We start from the raw sequence: 19,780 nt of genomic DNA on the forward strand, positions 1-19,780 counted from the left end.
CAGCTGTTTTCACCTCTTGAGATCTTCAGACATGTTCAAAAAACCCAAAACCTGGGTATTAACAGAAATCAGATTTGATCATCGAGCCAAACTGTTTAAATTCAGTTGGAAATTCCCTATTATTCATCATCCTGGAAAGATAGCCCTATATAGGTTCTATGCAGCAGATGCTTCACTTCTTTCTGCTTAATGAAGACAGACACTAAAATCAGTTTCTTTTAAAACTCCTGTGAAGGGTGCCCAAGAACAATAGCACTAGTTGCATTTTAGAAGATGCTGTCAAAATAAACTGGATTATTATCTCTTTAAGAGAAGCTATAACTGATGAAGAGGGAGTGGACTGCCACTAACATTGAAAGTCTTGCTCTTCAGTCAAATTCATATTGCCTTCAACACTCTACACAAGTCCAGGCAACTCTCAAGTTTTTCTTCTTCCTTCCATGGCAACATGTGTAATGCTGATATGTTGTTTAAAGTAAAATTCTGTACTACTTACAGAAGTTGCCAAAGACTGCTAAGCTGTGAAGTATGGCACCTGCTGATATTGAAATGATAAACACTCTGCAGTGCATTACGTTAAATAAAGTTATTAAATCATAATTTAAAAAATTATATTGATGATGGAAAAGTTATTATGGAGGCATTCCTTAGTATTTTCTAGGAAGTGGAATCTGCAGAGGAAGAAAGCAGTTAAAAGGAGAAGCAATTAAGTGTATCTTACTTGCCTGATGATGCAAAAAACATTGCCACTCTCCTTTCCCAGAGCAACTAGTTACGAAACCTAAATGAAAGCTTCCAACTAAATTTTCTGTAATGAAGCTAGCTGGTTTTGCTGGCAAGTAAGAGAGAAATCCTAAATGCAGAGGAGAATAGGGCATAAAATATCTTGATGTCAGAGGAAAGTCTGTTAGGTAACTGGAAAATAAATGCAGCAGGTAAACTACCAAAATTCCAGACAAGTTACACCACTTCATAATAAAAATTCTGCTTAGAGCTAATACTGGAGGAAAACTGCAAGTGCCAGAAAGAGAAAAATCAAGGGATCACTGCTAAATTCAGGGACAATCCATACCTGGTGGAGGAAACTCAGTGTAAAGAGATACTGCTATTGCACTCACAAATAAAACACCTTACCACAAAATACTCTACAAAAGAGTAGCGGTACTGGTGCTTAATTGCCCTGCGTTACACTGTAACAGCAAAGACTTCTCCTCGTGCCCAGCTGTTCCCTGCAAGTAAAGCCACACGAAGTATTTTTCAATGGACAACACTAAAGTGCAAGTGGTCATGTAAGAAGGTGGCCTACAAGTCCTCTCGATCTGATAGTAGTTAAGGCTTCACTGATGTAGGCACAATACAATTCCTGTCCTTAAATACTGATGCCTCACAGCCTAAATACCAGTACTTAATAGCTTAAGCTTAATGGTGCTGTAAAACATAAACCAGCTGATGCCGTTAATAGTTATGACTTTTTAAAGATGTCAGATTTAAGACCAGCATCTTCTCATTACAGTTAACATTAATCATCATATGTGACGATATCCTTCCCATCAGGGCTTTTAGAAACAGTCTGTTCTGCCCCTTATATGTGCCATAAGCAAAATCAGCCAAGCGCTGCACAACAGTTTATGATGGAAACTCTTCTGTACGGGATTGCTTCCACTCACAGTATGTTTTTCACTTCCTTTCCAAGTAGGTAAGAACAATATTGTTGCTATAAATACATTTTCTTGTACGTAAGTGCTCTTGATCCTTGTCCTGTTATATTTCCATGTAAGATTAAGGTCACCTGTTCCCACATTAGAAGGTTTTAGGGCAACGCTTGCAGCAGAAATATAAGGCCTTTCTATAGCACAGACTTACTACATAACAAACATAAGTCAAAACACTGTTCTTTTTATTTCTAAAAAAAATACGTCTTAAATTCCTAATGAATGGTAAAGCATCTCTCCTCTGTTCCCTCCCCACATTTTTGCTATTCCTATTGCACGTGGCTTATACTGATTTGATCAATCATTAACTAGTCACTATAAAGATTAAGTGAGATTCCCTGCTTGCTATTCTGTAGGACTTAGTACCCCAGGTCTTTGTTGGAAGACAGCAGGGCTTCATCTCTTTCCTGAAGCGTTATCTAGCTGCAACTGCTAATTGGCAGTGACCTGTACTCCTGAAGTAAAATAAACCACATTAGATCTACTTTGAGGAGTTCTGTCTATCCCCTCATGATGTTATCCCATACATAAACTCACTGGCCATAATAATCAGTTGCTTCAGGTCAGCCTGTGGCACTGAAGGCCGCAGATAGTGGAGGCAGACAGATGACAAAGCAGTGAAAGAAACAAGATGTATTCAACTGCCTGGGGAGGAGTGTAGGAGGAACCCCTCCTACCCCCACAACAACAAGCTTATTGTTATTGTAGTAACTGCACTGCCAAACTCCAAGGGAAGGAGTATTTTGAACACAGATTACTTCCCCTCCTCCCCCCCCAAAAAACACACACATTTACAGGAAAATCACATACCTTGACTTTGACAAGTCTTTTTGCTGTCTTGATCTTGGCTTCACAGAAGGCTCCTCTATACTTCGCACTCACATCAGTGCCCACTGTAAGATAGGGAGGCTCATCGATGGCCTGGAACAGAAAGGAAAATTGCTGATTTTTAATTCCTGGCTACTGACAATAGAGCTGCCATTGTTTCACTAGCTTTTGTGGACAGAGTATTTACAAAACAGCCCCCAAACCCAACAGTATATGTATGTCATAGCGCTAGAAACAATGCTTGTGCAATAGCTACCATAAACATAATCATCTGACACCACGGTTGTCTGAAACAAGTCACTACCTGAGGATGCAGAAAGTAGATGGCCAATTCACTGCCAACTGAATGCTTCACCTTCTCTTATAATTGCCTCAAAATTTGATACAGCTCATGAATGCACTGGTGTTTGTTTTATTTCCCATAAATACTAATGAAGAATGAAGCTGAATTAAGTAGAAAAATCTCTGAAGAGACTTGGCTTCTTTTACTTTTGAATGAAGTAAATCATATGGAAGGATGCTTGCCAGGAGTGTCCTGAGAGACAGAGTAGTGCAGGAGAACAAAGACAGGATGAACACTCAGCAAAGGGCAAGGGCCCAGATGAAAGAAGAGGCCCTCTAACAAGCAACAGGAGAAATGGGGAACATCAAAACAGAAAAATAGAAAATAAGGGAGGAGAGAAACAAATGTTTCAGAGTGCGGGGGAAGAATCAGGGATCCAAAAAGCACACAGAGAGGGCATGTCAAAGGCTCTGCTCCTTCAAAGGAGGGCCATATCCTCTCATCCAACCTCACATACTGTCATCTGGGAAAGGAGATCCTGGATAACTGAACTACCTCTCTCAATCATTTTGTAGAAACTAGGTCAGAAGAAAGAAGGCAGAGGAGACCAACAATAGCAGTGAGCTACATCTTCAAGAGTTGCAAGCTTCCGTGCAGCCCCAAATAACAGCTGGGAAGAGAGATTTAAGCTCTCCAAGCCCACGTTATGTTTGTGCATCTCAAGGGACTCAGACACAACTTACAAGAAGCAACTCTGGCACATTCCAAGATATCTGCAGAATATTGGGAAACAAAACTTGAAATTGACACACATAAGATGCTGCAATGTTAACTACATACTAATTACGTTTTACCTTGATTCTTTCTTGAAGTCTAATGCTCATTTTCAGGTAACTGATTATGTTCCAGACAGAACATCAGCAAACTTTTCAATCTGCTTGCAAAGATAATCAGAAACCTAAATGCTCTAATGAATCTTCCTCAACCTCTTGCTCCCTTCTCTGCATGTATACACAACTGTACCAGAGTAGTATAACCATAAACATCTATTCATTCCTACTACAAATTTAGTAACAATAAAACTCAACTGAGATTAAGTAGGTAGCTGTTAGCAGTGTGAGGATTCTGATATCTATTTCCTTCTTGCTTCTCTAACAGTGCTAACGTACACTTGCCTTCGAGGCAGGCTGCAATGCTTTTCTGTAACTTTTCTCAGAAGGATGCTGAAAGAGGGACTTGGACAGCAGTAAACTTCATTTTGCTGAGTGCTCACAGTAGATCAAATACAAACATAAATCTGAATGGGGAAAACAGCCATAGATTCTCTTGCTAAGTAAGCAACACCCTAGGAGGGGAGCATTCTCCTGTTCTCTTCCGCTTCTAATCGAATAAAGTCCTCAGTGCTACAGTGCTGCTAAGTCCTTCAGGATGGCTGATCTTCCAAGAGTCAGAAGGAAGCCCAAAGCATTATTTTAAGCAGACAGACAGATCTGATCTGGGTCTGCATGGATGCACAAAGCTTGAATCCTCCTATAAGCAAGCACTGTGAGTTTGTTGCGTCAGTATCTGTCTACGCTTCCCTATACAGCCAAACAAATGATCCCAAGGATGGATCCAACATTAGGTTTAGCTTATAGAAATTCTTCACTACTTCTGAACCTGAATTAAAAAAGCAGAAACAAGACAATCAATCCTGAACTTTAATTAAAAAGCAGAAGGGAGACAATCTGAAGCTGTAGCCTTGGGTAGGAAGTTTGTGATAGAAGAAACAACTCCACAGCCACCAGCAAACTTTAAAATAGGATTTCAAAATCCTTTTATAATGAGTTTATTAATTAACAATATTGATTAATTTGTTATTACTCTGGCTTATTTTGAAAAGCTTCTCTAAAAATTCTATTCATTTGAAGAATGAACATCTGGAAGAAATGATCCTTATCTCCATCACAGAAGTTCATTTTAATCCCTGGCCTAAATCTCCTGAAGTTACTTTTTAAAACAGTTAACCCCTTTCCATGGAATTCATTCATATCTACAACTGTAAGTAGATTAATTCTGAACATCAAACATATGACCATTTGTTTACCCACTGTAAGAATGTTTACTAGAAAAGAAGTATTGGAGCGGCTTTTGACATGAAAATTTATACCAGTGAAACACATTTCTTCATTTGAATGTATAAATGATTCACAGTAGTTGAAGTATGAAATGGCCGTATGAAATCTTCAAAGGATACACCAAAGAAAATTTTTCTAGTTTCATCATTCCATTGAAACACATTGAACAATTCTTCCCCAAACCAGTCAAGTTTTTTGAAATCCACCCCTCATTCTGACAGACGGTACCAGCTGAAAATGGTAGGTTAAAACAACTAGAGAGATGTGATGTATCAGGGAACGCAAACAAGGAATGCAAACAGCAATGATCAAAGTCTGGCATTCATTTCACATAATCCTGATTGGCAACGTTGTTATTTTCACCATCTCTAAATGAGTCACCTGTTCTCAAACAGGTTTTAGTCAATTCCACCAAAATTAGACAGGGATTAAAAATAAGTATACAGCTATTTTTACCTTTCTGTTATTCCTTCTCTTTGTGCTTACGTCACTTAATAGACATCCTTACACTCATACTGAACGCATTTTTTCCCCATTTAATTTTGACGTGCTTCGGCAGGATTTGCTTTTATTCTTTCTTTGCTTTCCAGAGTGTTAAAATGCAGCTGAAATCTGAGAACACGGCTCACTCATCTTGGAGCACGCTGAGATTCTCTCTGCAAGTGTTGCAACCAACCTCTGAGGGGAAGGGGGAGTCAGCACCAAGTGCTCTAAAGCACAGAATTCTGAGCTTCTTAGAAGTACCAAAGGCGTCATTTTGAGACAACTACTGGTCTCACTACAATACTGCTCCAGGATCTTTGGGATAGAATCACTGAATCAAAAAGGTTGGAAAAGACCTCTAAGATCATCTAGTCCAACAGTCCGCCAACCACCAAACTAAACCACATCTCTAAGTCCTACACCTAGCCCTTCCTTGAACACCTCCAGGGCCAGAGACTCCACCACCTCACCGCACTTTCTGAGAAGAAATTCTTTGTAATATTCAACCTGAAATGCAGCCTCTACCTTCATTACTGCTGTGAAGCATGCTCGCCTGAGTTTCCTTTTACACCCACACGTAAAGTCCAGCATTTTGTGAGCTATAGATAAGAACTGCCTTCTCAGCAGCCTGTGATAAAAATCATCAATAAAGTTTTGCTATAAGGGAAAACCAAGAAGTATGCCCAGCACGCACCACTGCTCATTTAAAGACAGACCACGAACTTCTCAATCAGAGCAGCTTCAACACAACCTCCCACCCCCTTAGGCTTCCTTCTCTCTCTCCCTCCGCGTTCACACGTCTCCACATCCTCTCGGAACGCCTTTCAGCTCAGGCAGGAGCAATAACAGGCGCCGGCACCGTCCGGCAGCCCGTCCACCCGCACCCAGCAGCGCGGGGTCCCTCAGCCGCCGGCCGATGAGGGGGCCGCCCCGCCTCGCGGCCGCAGCCCGCTCCATCCCGCAGGTGCGGTGCGGCGCAGCGCGGCGGGGGCGGGCGGGCCCTGCAGCTCTCAGCGCGGCGCCGAGAGGAGGGGCCGCGCCGCCGAGCTGCCACAAGTTTCCGCCCGCCCGAGCCGGCGCCCGGGCCGCGGCAGATTATGCGGGGATCGGCGCGAGACTAAATTCGGCCCCGTAAGGCGATTGCCCGGCAAAGCCGCGGGCCGGGCGGTCTCCGCACGCGGTACCCGAGGGGCGGTGTGGGCCGCCCTCACCGCGAGGCCGCCCACGGCTCCGAGCGCCCAGCGGCGCTGCCGGGCCCGCTCTGCCAGCGCCTGGGAGGGAGAGGGCTCACACGGCCCTCCGGAACGTTTCAGAACGAACAGCTGAAAATTAGAATTTGAAATGGCAGCATCGTGTTTTTACATACCTCTTAAGGCTGCTAAAGAGGTCGGCTTTCCGTGTTTTTCTAGACATTTTCCAGCTACGTGGGATGAAATCATCCTCACGCCTCCCCTTTCAGCTGTGCTGCTATATTCAACTCCTTTGTGAAGCCTGTCGTGCCGCGCCGCAGCCGCTGGAGCTGCTTTACATTGTCCTCTGCCCGCAAGCGCTTCTAACGCAGTGAGTGAATATATTATTCGTCTCCTAATCTGTATTCCTCTGCACCACACACAGGATGTTCCAAGTAAACCACATGAAAACAAGATTAAGCATTCAATCTAGAAACACAGCAGACGTGCTTAGCAGGAAAGCCTGCAGGACTGCTTTCAGATCCTCATGCAAAGAACAAACCGAGTCTCACAAAGTTTGAAAAGCCGGGACTACTACCTCCCATTACTCATGCAAAGCTCAGGATATGCCTACAGTTTAGAGAACTCTTGTGTCAAGACAGTAGCAAAATATTTCCCATAAAGTCTAATGTAAAAAGTAATAAATGACTGATTTTAGTTTTTAAATGGTAATTTCGCATTTGTTTTCAATAGCAAAGGGTTAGGGAAAGCTTTAAAGATGACTCAACAACCCCTTTCCCAGCCAGTATCCAATTCTCTAACTAAAGAAGAAAAACTACAAGGTACAGCATCTTATTTTTTTCCTCGCTCATATTAAGCAAGACAGACCACGGCAAAACTTTCTTTGACACTCCATCCCTACTTATAAGCTATCTTTCAAAACGTAAAATATTTTCTCATTGTTTGTATATCTGCAATGTAAGTGAAGATGGAATCACCCAGTCTACGAGCAGAACCCTTGCAGCAAATGGTATCCTAGGCTCCATCAGAAGAAGCGTGGCCAGCAGGGACAGGGAGGTGATTGTCCCCCTCTACTCTGCTCATGAGGCCCCATCTGGAGTACTGTGTCCAGGTCTGGAGTCCACAGTACAGGAAAGACAGAGAGCTCTTGGAGAGGGTCCAGAGGAGAGCCATGATCAGGGGACTGGAGCACCTCCCTATGAAGACAGGCTGAGGGAGCTGAGCTTGTTCAGCCTGGAGAAAAGAAGGCTGCGGGGTGACCTCAGTGCAGCCTTTCAGTACCTAAAGGGAGCCTACAAACAGGAGGGGAATCAACTCTTTGAAAGGGTAGATAGCTGCAGGACAAGGGGAAATGGTTTTAAGTTGAAGGAGGGAAGACTGAGGTTGAAATTCTTTACAGAGAGAGTGGTGAGGTGCTGGAACAGGCTGCCCAGAGAGGTTGTGGATGCCCCGTCCCTGGAGGTGTTCAAGGCCAGATTGAATGGGGCCCTGGGCAGTCTGGTCTAGTATTAAATGGGGAGGTTGGTGGCCCTGCATGTGGCAGGGGGGTTGGAGATTCATGATCCTTGAGGTCCCTTCCAACCCGGGCCATTCTGTGATTTTACTATTTGAATTACAATTTCTCAGTCTCACAAACTGGCATTAAAACACCCAACCAGCAATACCCCCCCACCACTACAGTGAAACATTCAGCCAGGTCCTTTGAGCTGTCTTCTCGGGGACAGTGCAAGCTGCACGTAGCGTATAACTTCTACTCCCATGCTGTCCTGCAGCATTAACACCCACCCTGAAGCCATTCAAGGGAGGTTCTGAACATCTGTGACAATAATGGCTTGAAGACATTCAGATGTTAAAAGAGCGCCAATTTAGGAGAGAAAAAGGGTAAGTCCAACATCTCCTAGACAAGCTTTAAAGAACCACTTTCATGAAAACGGAGGGGGGGAAATCTACAAAGAAACCATTAAAACACTTTCACCCCAATTACTAAGATACTTGACTTCAATAAAGATTATTACTAAGATTATTAACTTAAAGGTTTTCAGACTCCCTGAAGTTCCACCCAGTAGCAGAGATCTGCCCACACACTGCAGAATCAGTCTCTTAATAAACAAAATTATTCAGTGCAATTACGGATGCAACTTCTCACTTACAGCTCAACCTGTTGTGGTTTAGGAGGACACACAGCTTCACAGCAAGAGCAGACACACAGGAACAGCCTATTACTTAGGTGCAGCACTTACTTCTTTAGCCAGATAGCCCATCCTCTGCCTCCCAGAAATGAGGGCACTGCAACAGGAAGCATGCTGAATTTTTCTATTTGCTCACCAACTACAGCACAGAAAGATGATGGTTTCTCATATGGAAAGACTATTCCACGAAAGCATAAGAGAGGGCTTTTAGGTAAATTTTCTTCTGACTGCCAATCAGAACAAGGCTTGATTGCTTTGTTGCTGTCATACAGATCACAGAAAGGTCAAACCTACTGATTTTGAAGTATATGAAGAAGCGTTGTTCAGTGCTCTCAACATTCTGCTCACAAATCAAAATTAAGCTAGGAGCATCCCGATGAAACTGAACATTTGCAAAAGAAGGGAGGCTTTTTGTAGCAGAAATCAGTTCCAATTTCCATTGAAAAATAGTCAGGAAGTTTCAAGTAACACCTCACCAGCTGAAAACATACCATAATCGTGGCATAACGTTTTTTCATGTTTTTATTTAAGTTGGAAGCTAACAGAAGCTAGTGTCCAGATGTCTGAAGTCATAAACCAACTTCTGACAGTTTTTAGAGTTCTTTACAGGTGTAAAGGGGATATTTTCTTTATTTGAAATTCTCCAGCTACGTTAGCACCATGCCTGGCTTTTTCCAAATTCTGAAAGGCTTCAAAAGGCACAAAAGCTGATTTTCCCCTCCAAATAAAAATGGGCCATCTGGCAAAGATTTACAGGTTCTACGATCATGAAGGACCTAGTGACCCAAAACAAGAGGATCAATCCAGTAACAACAGGCAATACTCCCTTCTTATCCAACGTTATATGTTTTAAATGCAACATGGGTTTTCATTATTTTTACTTATTTGTGTAAAGCTGGATTTCTCTGGAACTAGTAATCCCATTGCTTTCGTTTCTTTTAAACTTTGGAGTGGGGTCTTAAAACTAAGATAGGTTGCTAGATATAGAATTGTAAGAATATTTGTGCTCAGACAGTGAAAAATATGTCAAACACTTAAAAGTCAGCCTATCTTCATTTTAGCCAAAGAGCAACTGCATTCTCTATTCAGAAATTCATGGAGTAGTGGCATTTTCAAACATTTAAATTGTAAGTTACAAAACAGCAATTCCATACAGGTCGCTATGCTCAATATATATATATATATATAAAATACATATCTAATATATATATATTCCAACACAAAGAATACAAATCACTGAATTTTGATTCTAACTTGATTGCAGACTTCCTGCCCGCATCCACACAACTCAGCAGACACGTAGCAGCTTTCAAGTCTGGCAGATTGTGGCTACTCTGCATCCTTCTCAAAGGTGAATAGAGATTTGATGTTTATACAGTGCTTGGAGATTTTTTTTTTTTTTTTGAGACTTTTTTCCTACATCAGTATAGCACACTACTCCATAGCAGTGTTTTAGTTAACCAAACACTGCCCATTTTTCTCTCTAAAAAAATAAAAATAAAAAAAAAATAAATCACATTCCTTTATCATTCTTTATATAGGTCTCTTTCCTTGTTCTGTATTGCTGAAAGACCAATGCAGGAAAGATATTTTGAATGTCTGCTCCCCCTGCTTCATGCTGCACATAAAAATCTTTTTTCCCCCTAAGTCAATCATCGCCATAGTTACCAGACTGCAATTCTCTGTAAGGTTCAACCAAATACTCGATCTGTTTAGCATTATACTGCAGTACTGCAAATGGTACAGCTTCATTAATTTTGGTCAGGCCTGCTTTTTGGCAGCTTATAGCAGCATGTGCCAAGTGAGGTCTGAGCATCAAGTTTCTACACGTAGAGACGAGAAAAATAACTTGATAAAAGCAGTTATCAGTGAGAGACTTTTTAGACAGAGGTACTTGAATGACTTTTCTGACCTCGTGTTGCAGAGCAAGAACCAAAAATCCGTCATATTTGAATGCATTCAAGTAAATGTCTCAACAATATGTTTGTTAGAATAATGTAATCAGGTTGTCCCTGTCTGTCTTGTATTTGAATATTAAGTTGGATCTCTCTTGACAAATACATTTACACTTCTTTTTTTAAACTAAAATTTAAAAGCTACAGACAACACTTCATAGCACTGTTTAAATTTACCAGGTCTGGACAACTTACCTCAGTTTTAAAATCATGCCATAAAGCTGGAAACACTGCTAGGTGTAGAAAACTTGCTGTGTTTCAAAGGATTGTAAAGAAGAGAAGCTAACGATACGCTCACGTTCCAAATCGACTGGAGCAAAGATGTGATGGTTTCAAATGAAACAGTGCAGACTTGTGAGCAAAATAATAAAGGGACTAGTACAGGACTACGTGAAAGCTGAAAGATCCATCTTTAAAAGCAAGCAGTAAAATTAATTCTTTGCCAGTGTGTCTATTGCCAGGCAAAGATAATGTAACAATTTTATTTTTCATACATAGTTCTTAAAAATTCAGTGCAAAAACATAAAGAGCAGTAAAACCTGTAAGTGTGAAAGGAACTGCTTGTATTCCACAGCACACCTATTCAAAATCAGATTAAAACAGTCATTCGGTTATGAGAAAAAAAGACAGCAGTGTTTTCAGTTAAAAACAGGAATATTGAAACTGATATCAGGAATACAAACTGTGAATAGAAATTAAAAATCAGATCCTCATCTAAGAATTTTGGGGCTGGAGTGGGGAGGAGTGTTCCATTGTAACTGTACTATGTTAAGCTTCTGTTTATCATCTACTTTTAAAATATATTCTGTAGTTTAAATCATCAGGAACAAATTCATAACAAATTGAAAAACGGAGCCTTAAGATGACCATAAACCACAACTTCTTTTTCTTCCAGCAAAAGAAAACTTCTTGCCTTGGCTTATTTACATACTTACAACAACTCTTCTATACAAGTTATTGGGAAGAAAAAGTGAGGGGAATTTTATTCATGAATTATAAGAGAAAGACAAAGTTGAAGGGATGGCATGCACTCATGCAAAAAACACCAGCAGAATAAGATTCGTAGAACACTGATTCAAGTCATTTCACTAAGTACAGCCACCATTTTCTTAGTTTTATATTGTTTAAGGATGTCTTGATAAAATTATACTATGAAATCTTTAGCATTTGCTTTAAGATGTTACACTGTATAGTTAGCATGAAAATCCAGCTGGTACAAATCATGACTGTAGCTGATCTGTAGATTAGTACACAGTTCTGGTTTTTTAAATATCACATTTAAAAAAAAAAAAAAAAAAAAACAGTCACAGAAAAACACATTGTTTACTTACTCAGATGAAGACTGGTGGGTTGCAATTTTTATTGTGGTGTTGCCATTATTGCTAACTCTGAGAATGACAAACCAGCACCAGAAGTAGTTGCATGTAGCTTTGACACCATCAACTAGCACAAAAAACCAAGAAGTGAAGATGCAGCATTTCTTTCTTACTGATTAGAAAGCAATCCTAAAGACAGGTTATCTGGCAAATTACAGATCCACACATCAAAGCCTAACATTCATGAACTAAGAACGTGCATACAGTCACCGCACTTTGGTTACTCTGACAAAACGTGTTCACAGCAGATGGCCATTTTGTGCTACCATGCTTCCAGTAGCCGTTCATGTGCAGTTGTACATACAGCAACACAAGAAGTCTTAGAGCGAAAATCCCTCTCCTGCCTATCATGCTACCTCAACTGCTGCCCAATCACTTCACGTAAATTTTCTGGTCAGGGACAGGTCATTCAAGGAGAAACTATGAAAATGAGTTTAGAAAATATCTACAGTGAGACCAAAATAACTTAATCTAACCAATTTATTGAAGACTAAGTTCAGATGCATGAGATCCTTGGCAACACCAAACAAACTTAATTACACATAAAAGGTTAGAAAGGCCATTCCTCAAGGCAGGATAATTTTAACTGTATTATTCATAACAGATGTCTGTCAAATCTATTCTTAAACTCAGGGGTGAATATACCATACACTCTGTAGGCACTATATTCCAGTGCTCATACAGTTTTCTGTATCATCTCATCTAAATTTTCTTGGCTGCTGTTGTCTGCCTTATCAATACTGCATACAGAGAGCAATGTGCTTTTACTTTCTCCGCAGCTTTCACATTTAAAGAGATGCGATTCCTTAGAGTAATCCCATCTCTCAAAGGTAAACAAAACAAAAAAGCAAGTTACTGAGAACATTTTAATTATAGCCCTTATTTCTCAGGCACTTCATATTTCTAATTGCTTTCCTCTGGAATCTGTTCAAATTATCTCACATCTTTCTTTAAGTTCAGTGCCTAAAACCAGACATGGTGTTTCAGGTACAGCCTAAGCGCTAGGCAAAAGAAGCTAACAGACTCTTTCACAGTTTACAAATGTTTTTTTTTACTTTCTAGCATGACATTCGCCTTTTTGGCAAGGCTATGGTATTGTCTCACATTCCATTTATTTTTGGCTACTTTATTCCCCAGAACTGCCCCCGAGAGGAGGAGGAAATAGGATGCATCACATTCCATTTTCAATAGCAGCAAACTGCTAATGTGGCACATACCGTGCCATGAAACTCTAGCAAGTGTGCTGGCTGTTGATGGCTCCCCAGCTCAGCCTGTTGGCTGTTTTCAATCTCAGACACTAAGAGCTTAGATTAAGAGGTAGCCAGCGCAAAGTTCTGAACCCTCCGTCCCAGGGACCTTGCCTTATTGAGTACAGCACCTAGTTTGTGACTCCACTGGATTGAGGCTACAGCAGAACATGGGCATCACTACCCTAAAGGCAGTGAAGCATCCATAGAAGTCGCCCGTAGTTGCAGACAGGTTTTGTGCTAGACATCCAGTAAATCCCTGCCTCAAGGATCCACGTACCTGTGCAGTCCTCTTTCTGCCCAGCAGCCAAACACCTAGGGTATGTTTATAGGACAGAAGAGACTTCTGCAGTGCCCCAGCTCTTAAACTTCAGAGAACCACAAACACCCACAGGTCAGCCAGCTGCAGCCCCTCATGATTCAGCCTGTAGTGCCCCTCCTCTCTCATCACACAGCAAAGAAGCAATGCTGGAAGGTTCCTTCACTGTGCCATCGAGGGGGTTACAAAATCCCATGGCTTCAGGATGAACAGGGCTTTTTGGTTTACAAGAGAAAGGTAATATTTTTTATAAGTAGGTACTTGAAGGGATCACAAGAGACGAAACAAATATTCCGCATCTTTAAAAGCTTTAAATCAACAGACTTACTAGAAATACATGTTCAAGGACTGAGCAAGTAAAGCTCAAAGTAGTAATTCAAGCAAACGCTATGGGTATTGACACTCAAATTCTGACTCATCAAAAAACTCTGATAATCAAAATATATTGCAGTAAAGGCAGCTACTGAACAGGAGGAGCTTCTGAAGAGTTATCAGTGCTTTTAAAGATCATATAATTTACACTTTGTACTAAAAGGCCAATCAAAACTATCAGGAAAATCCATTCCATCCTTCTGCAGCAGAAGAAATGCCAGCTTTACCACTTCTGATATGTGCTGATGTGTGTCAAAACTCATCCTGCCACCCCCAGGCACTTGTGTGATGTCTCAGACAGACAGGAAGCACGCACACGGTTTTGTCTGTTTAGAGCTCTGCTTAATTATCATAATACTAATTTTAAAAATACACTGTACAAACAACTCTGCTGAGCAACAATCTGTTCACTTCTTCAGTTTCAAAAACCAAACTGTTGCAGCCAGTCCCCCACTTCCTCTCAACAAATTATCTAGGCCAAAGCTGGCTGCCTCGTCCCCATATTCACTGCTCTGAAACCCTGCAATCTTGGGGCTATTACAGCTGTGGTTTCTTAGACTCAAAGACATCCATTATCATGAATTACAATTTCATATGCATTTTTCTTAGTACTTCCACACACACAAAAAAAAGCCCAACAAGTAACACACCGTGTAGTTAATACAGTTTCTTATTAGGTTTCTGAAATTGCAACATTCATAATGCTTTATCTTTTAAAAGCATAGAATAAGCCCTTTAGTTAAACTCAAGAAAGAAGAAAAATAGGTGTTATTACAGAAAAAGGAATCTGATTTTAAGCACAAGATGACTAACACATGGAGCTTTTGGTATTTTTGCAACCCAAAGTATGCAACTACCTATGTAAGTAGCAAAATATTTGTTTGTCTTGTGTAGAAATGTATGAGCTGACAAAGTGAAATGCAAATAGTGAAGCAGTACAACATGCCTGAGCGTTAGAGAAACAGGAAACTTGTAAAAGTGCAGGAGTTTCAAGACCTAACTAGCAAAAAAGTGTATGGCTTCTTTATATTAGGAATCTGATGCAACAGAATTGTTCTGAAAGCAAGTTGCATTCATTTTCTTGTCTGCTCCTGCTAACTTAAACAATCATCAGGTCGTAGTTTTGGTCATAACATGGTATCAGAAAACCAGGTAGGTAAAAAGAGTTAAGCCAATTCAGTCCTTTATTCTGAAAGCCAGGTATGCTGTGATGGACTCTAAGACTTCTAACCTAGGTTAAGAGAAGTAAAAACAAAAAGATGTAACAATTGAAAAACAAAATATTTTTAAGCCATCAGTTTTTGACAGGTGCTACCTGCTGCCAATTGTAGTTTGTCCTCTGTTCAGATACAAAACCTGAGGAGGTAGAGGGCTACAAACTCAAAACCAACCCTTAGAGAAAGCCTGCTGCTTCATGTTTCATTTCAGAGTTGCATTAACACCTTGGGAGTGTAAAAGGGGAAGGCCTCGATGCTCTCAAACTCGCAGAAACATGGATGATGCCCTTCCTCTTCCATCCTCCCTTCTGCATCAGTTCTGGTACTCCTTTAATCCAAGACTATGGTGATCCAGCTCAACAACTCCATAAACAGCTATTTGTTCCTGTTACTTCTGTTAAATTAGAGTGGTTTTGGTTGTTTTTAAGTTTGTTTGGTTTTTTTTGGTTGTTGTTGTTTCTCTTTCTCTTTTTTTTTTTTTTTTTTTTTTTTTTAACCACTTTGATGAGTCAAATCACTTCCCTGTGTGATTAAACACCAGAGCTAACAAGATTGAAGAGAAAGCAGTGGATATACCACCATGTCTCAGAACTTTATAACCATTGACAAAAATGTGTGATGTTCTTACAAAAAATGCAGAAACTTAAAAAAAAAAAAAAAAAAAAAGACTTCCTCTCCCCCATCACACGGTATCACTTTTTCTTTATATTTACTTTTCCATTGCACACACTACATTCCTTCTCCCCCCCAGAAAAAAATCAAAAAAAAAATAAGTGTATGAAGCACTAGCTGGATGGGGAAAAAGACATTTACTATACTGCTTGATTATTTTTAAATAACTAGATTATCATCTAACTGCTTCTTCCTTAGATGATTCCCCTTAGGCTAGGTTGCATCTTCCAGTGCAAGTCAGAGATCTGGGCATCCAACAATCAGCTTTCAGTCCAACATCTGCACTAAACCCCACAAGTGGCTTTAAACTGAAAGCACTTCAGTGCTAAAGTACGCACAAGGTCAAATGTAAGTTTGTATTCAAAGTCTAATCTACTTGGACAGCATTCAAAATAACAGTTTATGCTAAGTTTTATATCCATTGCACACTATTTGCAAACAAAGCAGGTATTAGCTTTTCCAGGGAAACTTTTTTTTTTCCCCCAGATGAGAAATATTGATTCAACTGAGCAGTCTGGGGGAACAGACTGAGTGTTGATTTTGTTGTTGTTTTAGCAGGGAAGCAGCAAAGCACCATTACTGCTGTATTACAGGAGCAAACACATTCATTTTATTAATTTGTTTTGTAAAATAATGAGTCCAGATTAAACCAAGAATTGATTTCAAGATGAACTTCAAAAGTTTCATAATTTCTCACTAAATAGTAACTTGACTTTGTTTGTTTTACAGATAGAATCAGTTCTGTCAGAAATAACACGGTCTCATCTGACATTTCAGAAGTATTGAGTTTAATGACTGCACTACAGAGAAGTACCATGATGATGATGAGTGTTGAAACAATCTTTAGAAGGCAATCCAGGAGTAGAGCTCTACAAAAGAACAATAAAACTTTCCAGACCCACACAACTGGATAAGCATGAGGACAAGTCACTGCCTGGCACAGGGAAGGATAGAGCTCCACTCCACTGAGTTTCAACTGGAATGACAGGCTCTGAAGTGCACTGGATTCAGAAAGCTTTGGTTTCCGATTACCTCCATTAACAGTAAAAAAGATCAAATATGAGAAAACATTCTTTCAAGTATGTCCTGAGTTCTGCACTTTTTTACCCTGGGCAACCCCTTAACACCAGGTGACACAACACACATGCTCAGAAACATGCCACATCTCCAGGAATATGGCTCCCCAGACCTCCTCCCTCCCAAGCACAGAGACTGTGGCCAACACTGCTATTAAAATAAAAAAGCAACTAACCAACTGAAGGAAGACTACACTACAAGTGTTTGAGTCAGTTACACTTCCTGCACCTGGTTTCTTCTGCAGGGTTCAGACCCAGTGAAAAGATACGTAAGTCCCCATTTCAGAATAATATTAGATCAAAAGCATGCAGCACAAAGATATCTTACCTGCAGGAAGAAGTTATTCTCTCCACAACCTTGATTTTTGCTCTCCTTTTTCCCCAAACAGGTGATTTACATCTCAGATCAAGTACAAGGCTTGGATTCAGTAAGACCCATCAAGCACATGCCACAGTGCCCAAAGATGCACTTGAGAACACTCACAGCACTCTCTGCTTTGCTTTCCTCTAATTGGCTCTACAGAACTGTTCACAAATTTCCTCACTCACTCCAGCCAATCTAGCACACACAGACCAACAGTCTCCCTTTCGAGCTCAGTGCCAGTAATAACTTAAGATTTTAGTTTGCAAACCAGCCAAACTCAAGTATTTTTCATTTGTTTTGGGTTTTGGAAGATCTTTGAATTCAACTAAATACAAACTAATCCCTAGGCTTTTCCTTAAGTTTCAGTGTAACTGAATCCTTTTTTGGAACATTTTGGCAGATCTTCACTTCTGATCTGAACTGGCCTTGTGTTCTAGTCAGTAACCTGCTACACTTCAGTCTCCAGAGGAAAAAGTTACTCAAGAGCTAACAAAGTACATCTCATCTGGATAAAACTACTATGCTGAGAGTGCAATATTTTGGCTTAAAAATACTTAGCCCTTCTACTTGGCTTTCCTAGAATTCCCTTTGCAGTAACTGGGCATTTGAAGCCACTAACACAACTGAAAAAATCTGAAATGAAGTTCAAAGGCAAATAAGCAAGAAAGAGCTTCTAAAAGAAATGCACTTAATGGCCAATTTTCTATATATTAAAATATGCACCTACATGTGGGAAGGCACATAAATAGATACCACCTTGACCATCATTACATTTGCAGTGTAAGGTTTGGCAAGTGGATATTAAAAGCACTATTCATTATGGGCACATTTGTATGGTATGGTTTGTGAGCTCAGGCAGCAAACCTTTTTCCTCAACCCAAAGTGAAGACTTTGCCAGCCTGTTTCCCCAAAAGACATTTCTTTTTATATCCCATTAGCATATAAAATCCTCAGTAGTGTCAGATGCATGACATTAGAGATGAAGCAAGCAACAAAATGCTTGCCTCTTCTTCCCTCAATTCCAGCCAGGGGGAGAACATTCACATCATTAGACAATTGCATGCCTATGGCATATTCCTGCTGTCCAAACAAGTGCAGCTTCACTATTTCTGTCCTAGGCCCAGTACATTATTACAAAACTTTCGTTTTCATAAACGTTTTCACGAAGTTTCCCACAGATCTCCAGAGCTCACAACATTACATATGCTGCATAAGAGCATCCTCCTTCAATATTTTAATTAATGATTCCAGACATTTGGTGTTTTACATTCTTGATTTATATTTAGTGACTTCTGCAGACCATCTTTCCTATGATTTTTCCCCTTCTACATTAAGGAAAAAAATATATCTCCAAGCTTCCTATGAGGAGGGTTATTTTTCCAATAAATAAACATTTCATTTAAAATCACTTCAGTTAGGATACAACTGGCATGCACTAACTACACACAGAAAACCACAGCAGTACCTCAAGCTTAATACAGCAGAGACAATACCCATCTTTTTATGATTTCTGGAGTACACCCTAGAACTGCCTGTAAGCCCTGCTACAAAACAGAGAAGTACCTGTATCCAGAAGGGAAGATATTACCTCTTTCAAAATAGTCAAATTATTCCTCAGCTTCTTCTCCCAACAAAAATGAGGGGGAAAGTAATGTAAGGTACCTACCACCTCATGTACACAGAAGGGACAGAAATAAATGTAAGTAATTCCAGTTACAAAAGGACAGTTGCATTAGACAAAGTTCAAAAAAACTTCAACATACAATGTTCAATTTCACTTTCAAACTCTACGAGTTACAAGCTCCTAAACAACAAACAGACCTAGCTATATCTTCACAGATCACAAGAACAGATCTTCAGCAGAACACAGGGCACCTGCAGACAACTGGTCGGAAACCTCTGCTTTAAGACACTCAGAAGACAGCTTTTGGAGCTGGGCAGAAGCAAGGCTGAAGACAAGTGAAATACGAGTATGACTACACACATACACTCTGTACAAAAGTGTCCAGGCAGCACTGACACAGATTCAAATCAAGTTCAGCCTGCTGCTACTGAAGAACAGTTGGGTAGGCTCCCAGTCAAGAAGAGCAGACAGTAGATGAGTTAAGAGCATAGCTGTATAACCACATAACGAACTATCTGAGCCTGGAAGAATAAAGAAACAAAATTATTTTCTGTTAAGTGCACTAATGTCTTTTTTAAACCAGCACCTTTTGGGCCGCTGTTGACATACCTGCAACTCTGCAGAGTATAGACGTGGTAACTAAGCTGGGCACTGGAAGTAGCTTAGCTGGGACAGCACAGAAGTTCGTAAAGTAAGAACTTAACCCCCCAAAACTGTGAAAGTTATAACTCATGCTATGAGGGGAAAAAAAACCCA

General features: G+C 40.3%; 1 protein-coding gene across 1 annotated transcript in view; it reads right to left on the reverse strand.

Moving 5' to 3' along the window:
- ARID4B (AT-rich interaction domain 4B) overlaps positions 1-19,780 on the reverse strand; it is an 85,497-nt gene that overhangs the window by 52,718 nt on the left and 12,999 nt on the right. Inside the window, exon 3 of the mRNA XM_042886416.1 lies at positions 2,523-2,633. Within this exon, the coding sequence (XP_042742350.1) occupies positions 2,523-2,633 (111 nt within the window). The remainder of the gene's footprint in view (positions 1-2,522; positions 2,634-19,780) is intronic.

The sequence above is a fragment of the Lagopus leucura genome, unplaced genomic scaffold (genome assembly GCF_019238085.1).
Source record: "Lagopus leucura isolate 7727_CA_CO unplaced genomic scaffold, USGS_WTPT01 Super-Scaffold_73, whole genome shotgun sequence".
Classification (NCBI taxonomy): domain Eukaryota; kingdom Metazoa; phylum Chordata; class Aves; order Galliformes; family Phasianidae; genus Lagopus; species Lagopus leucura.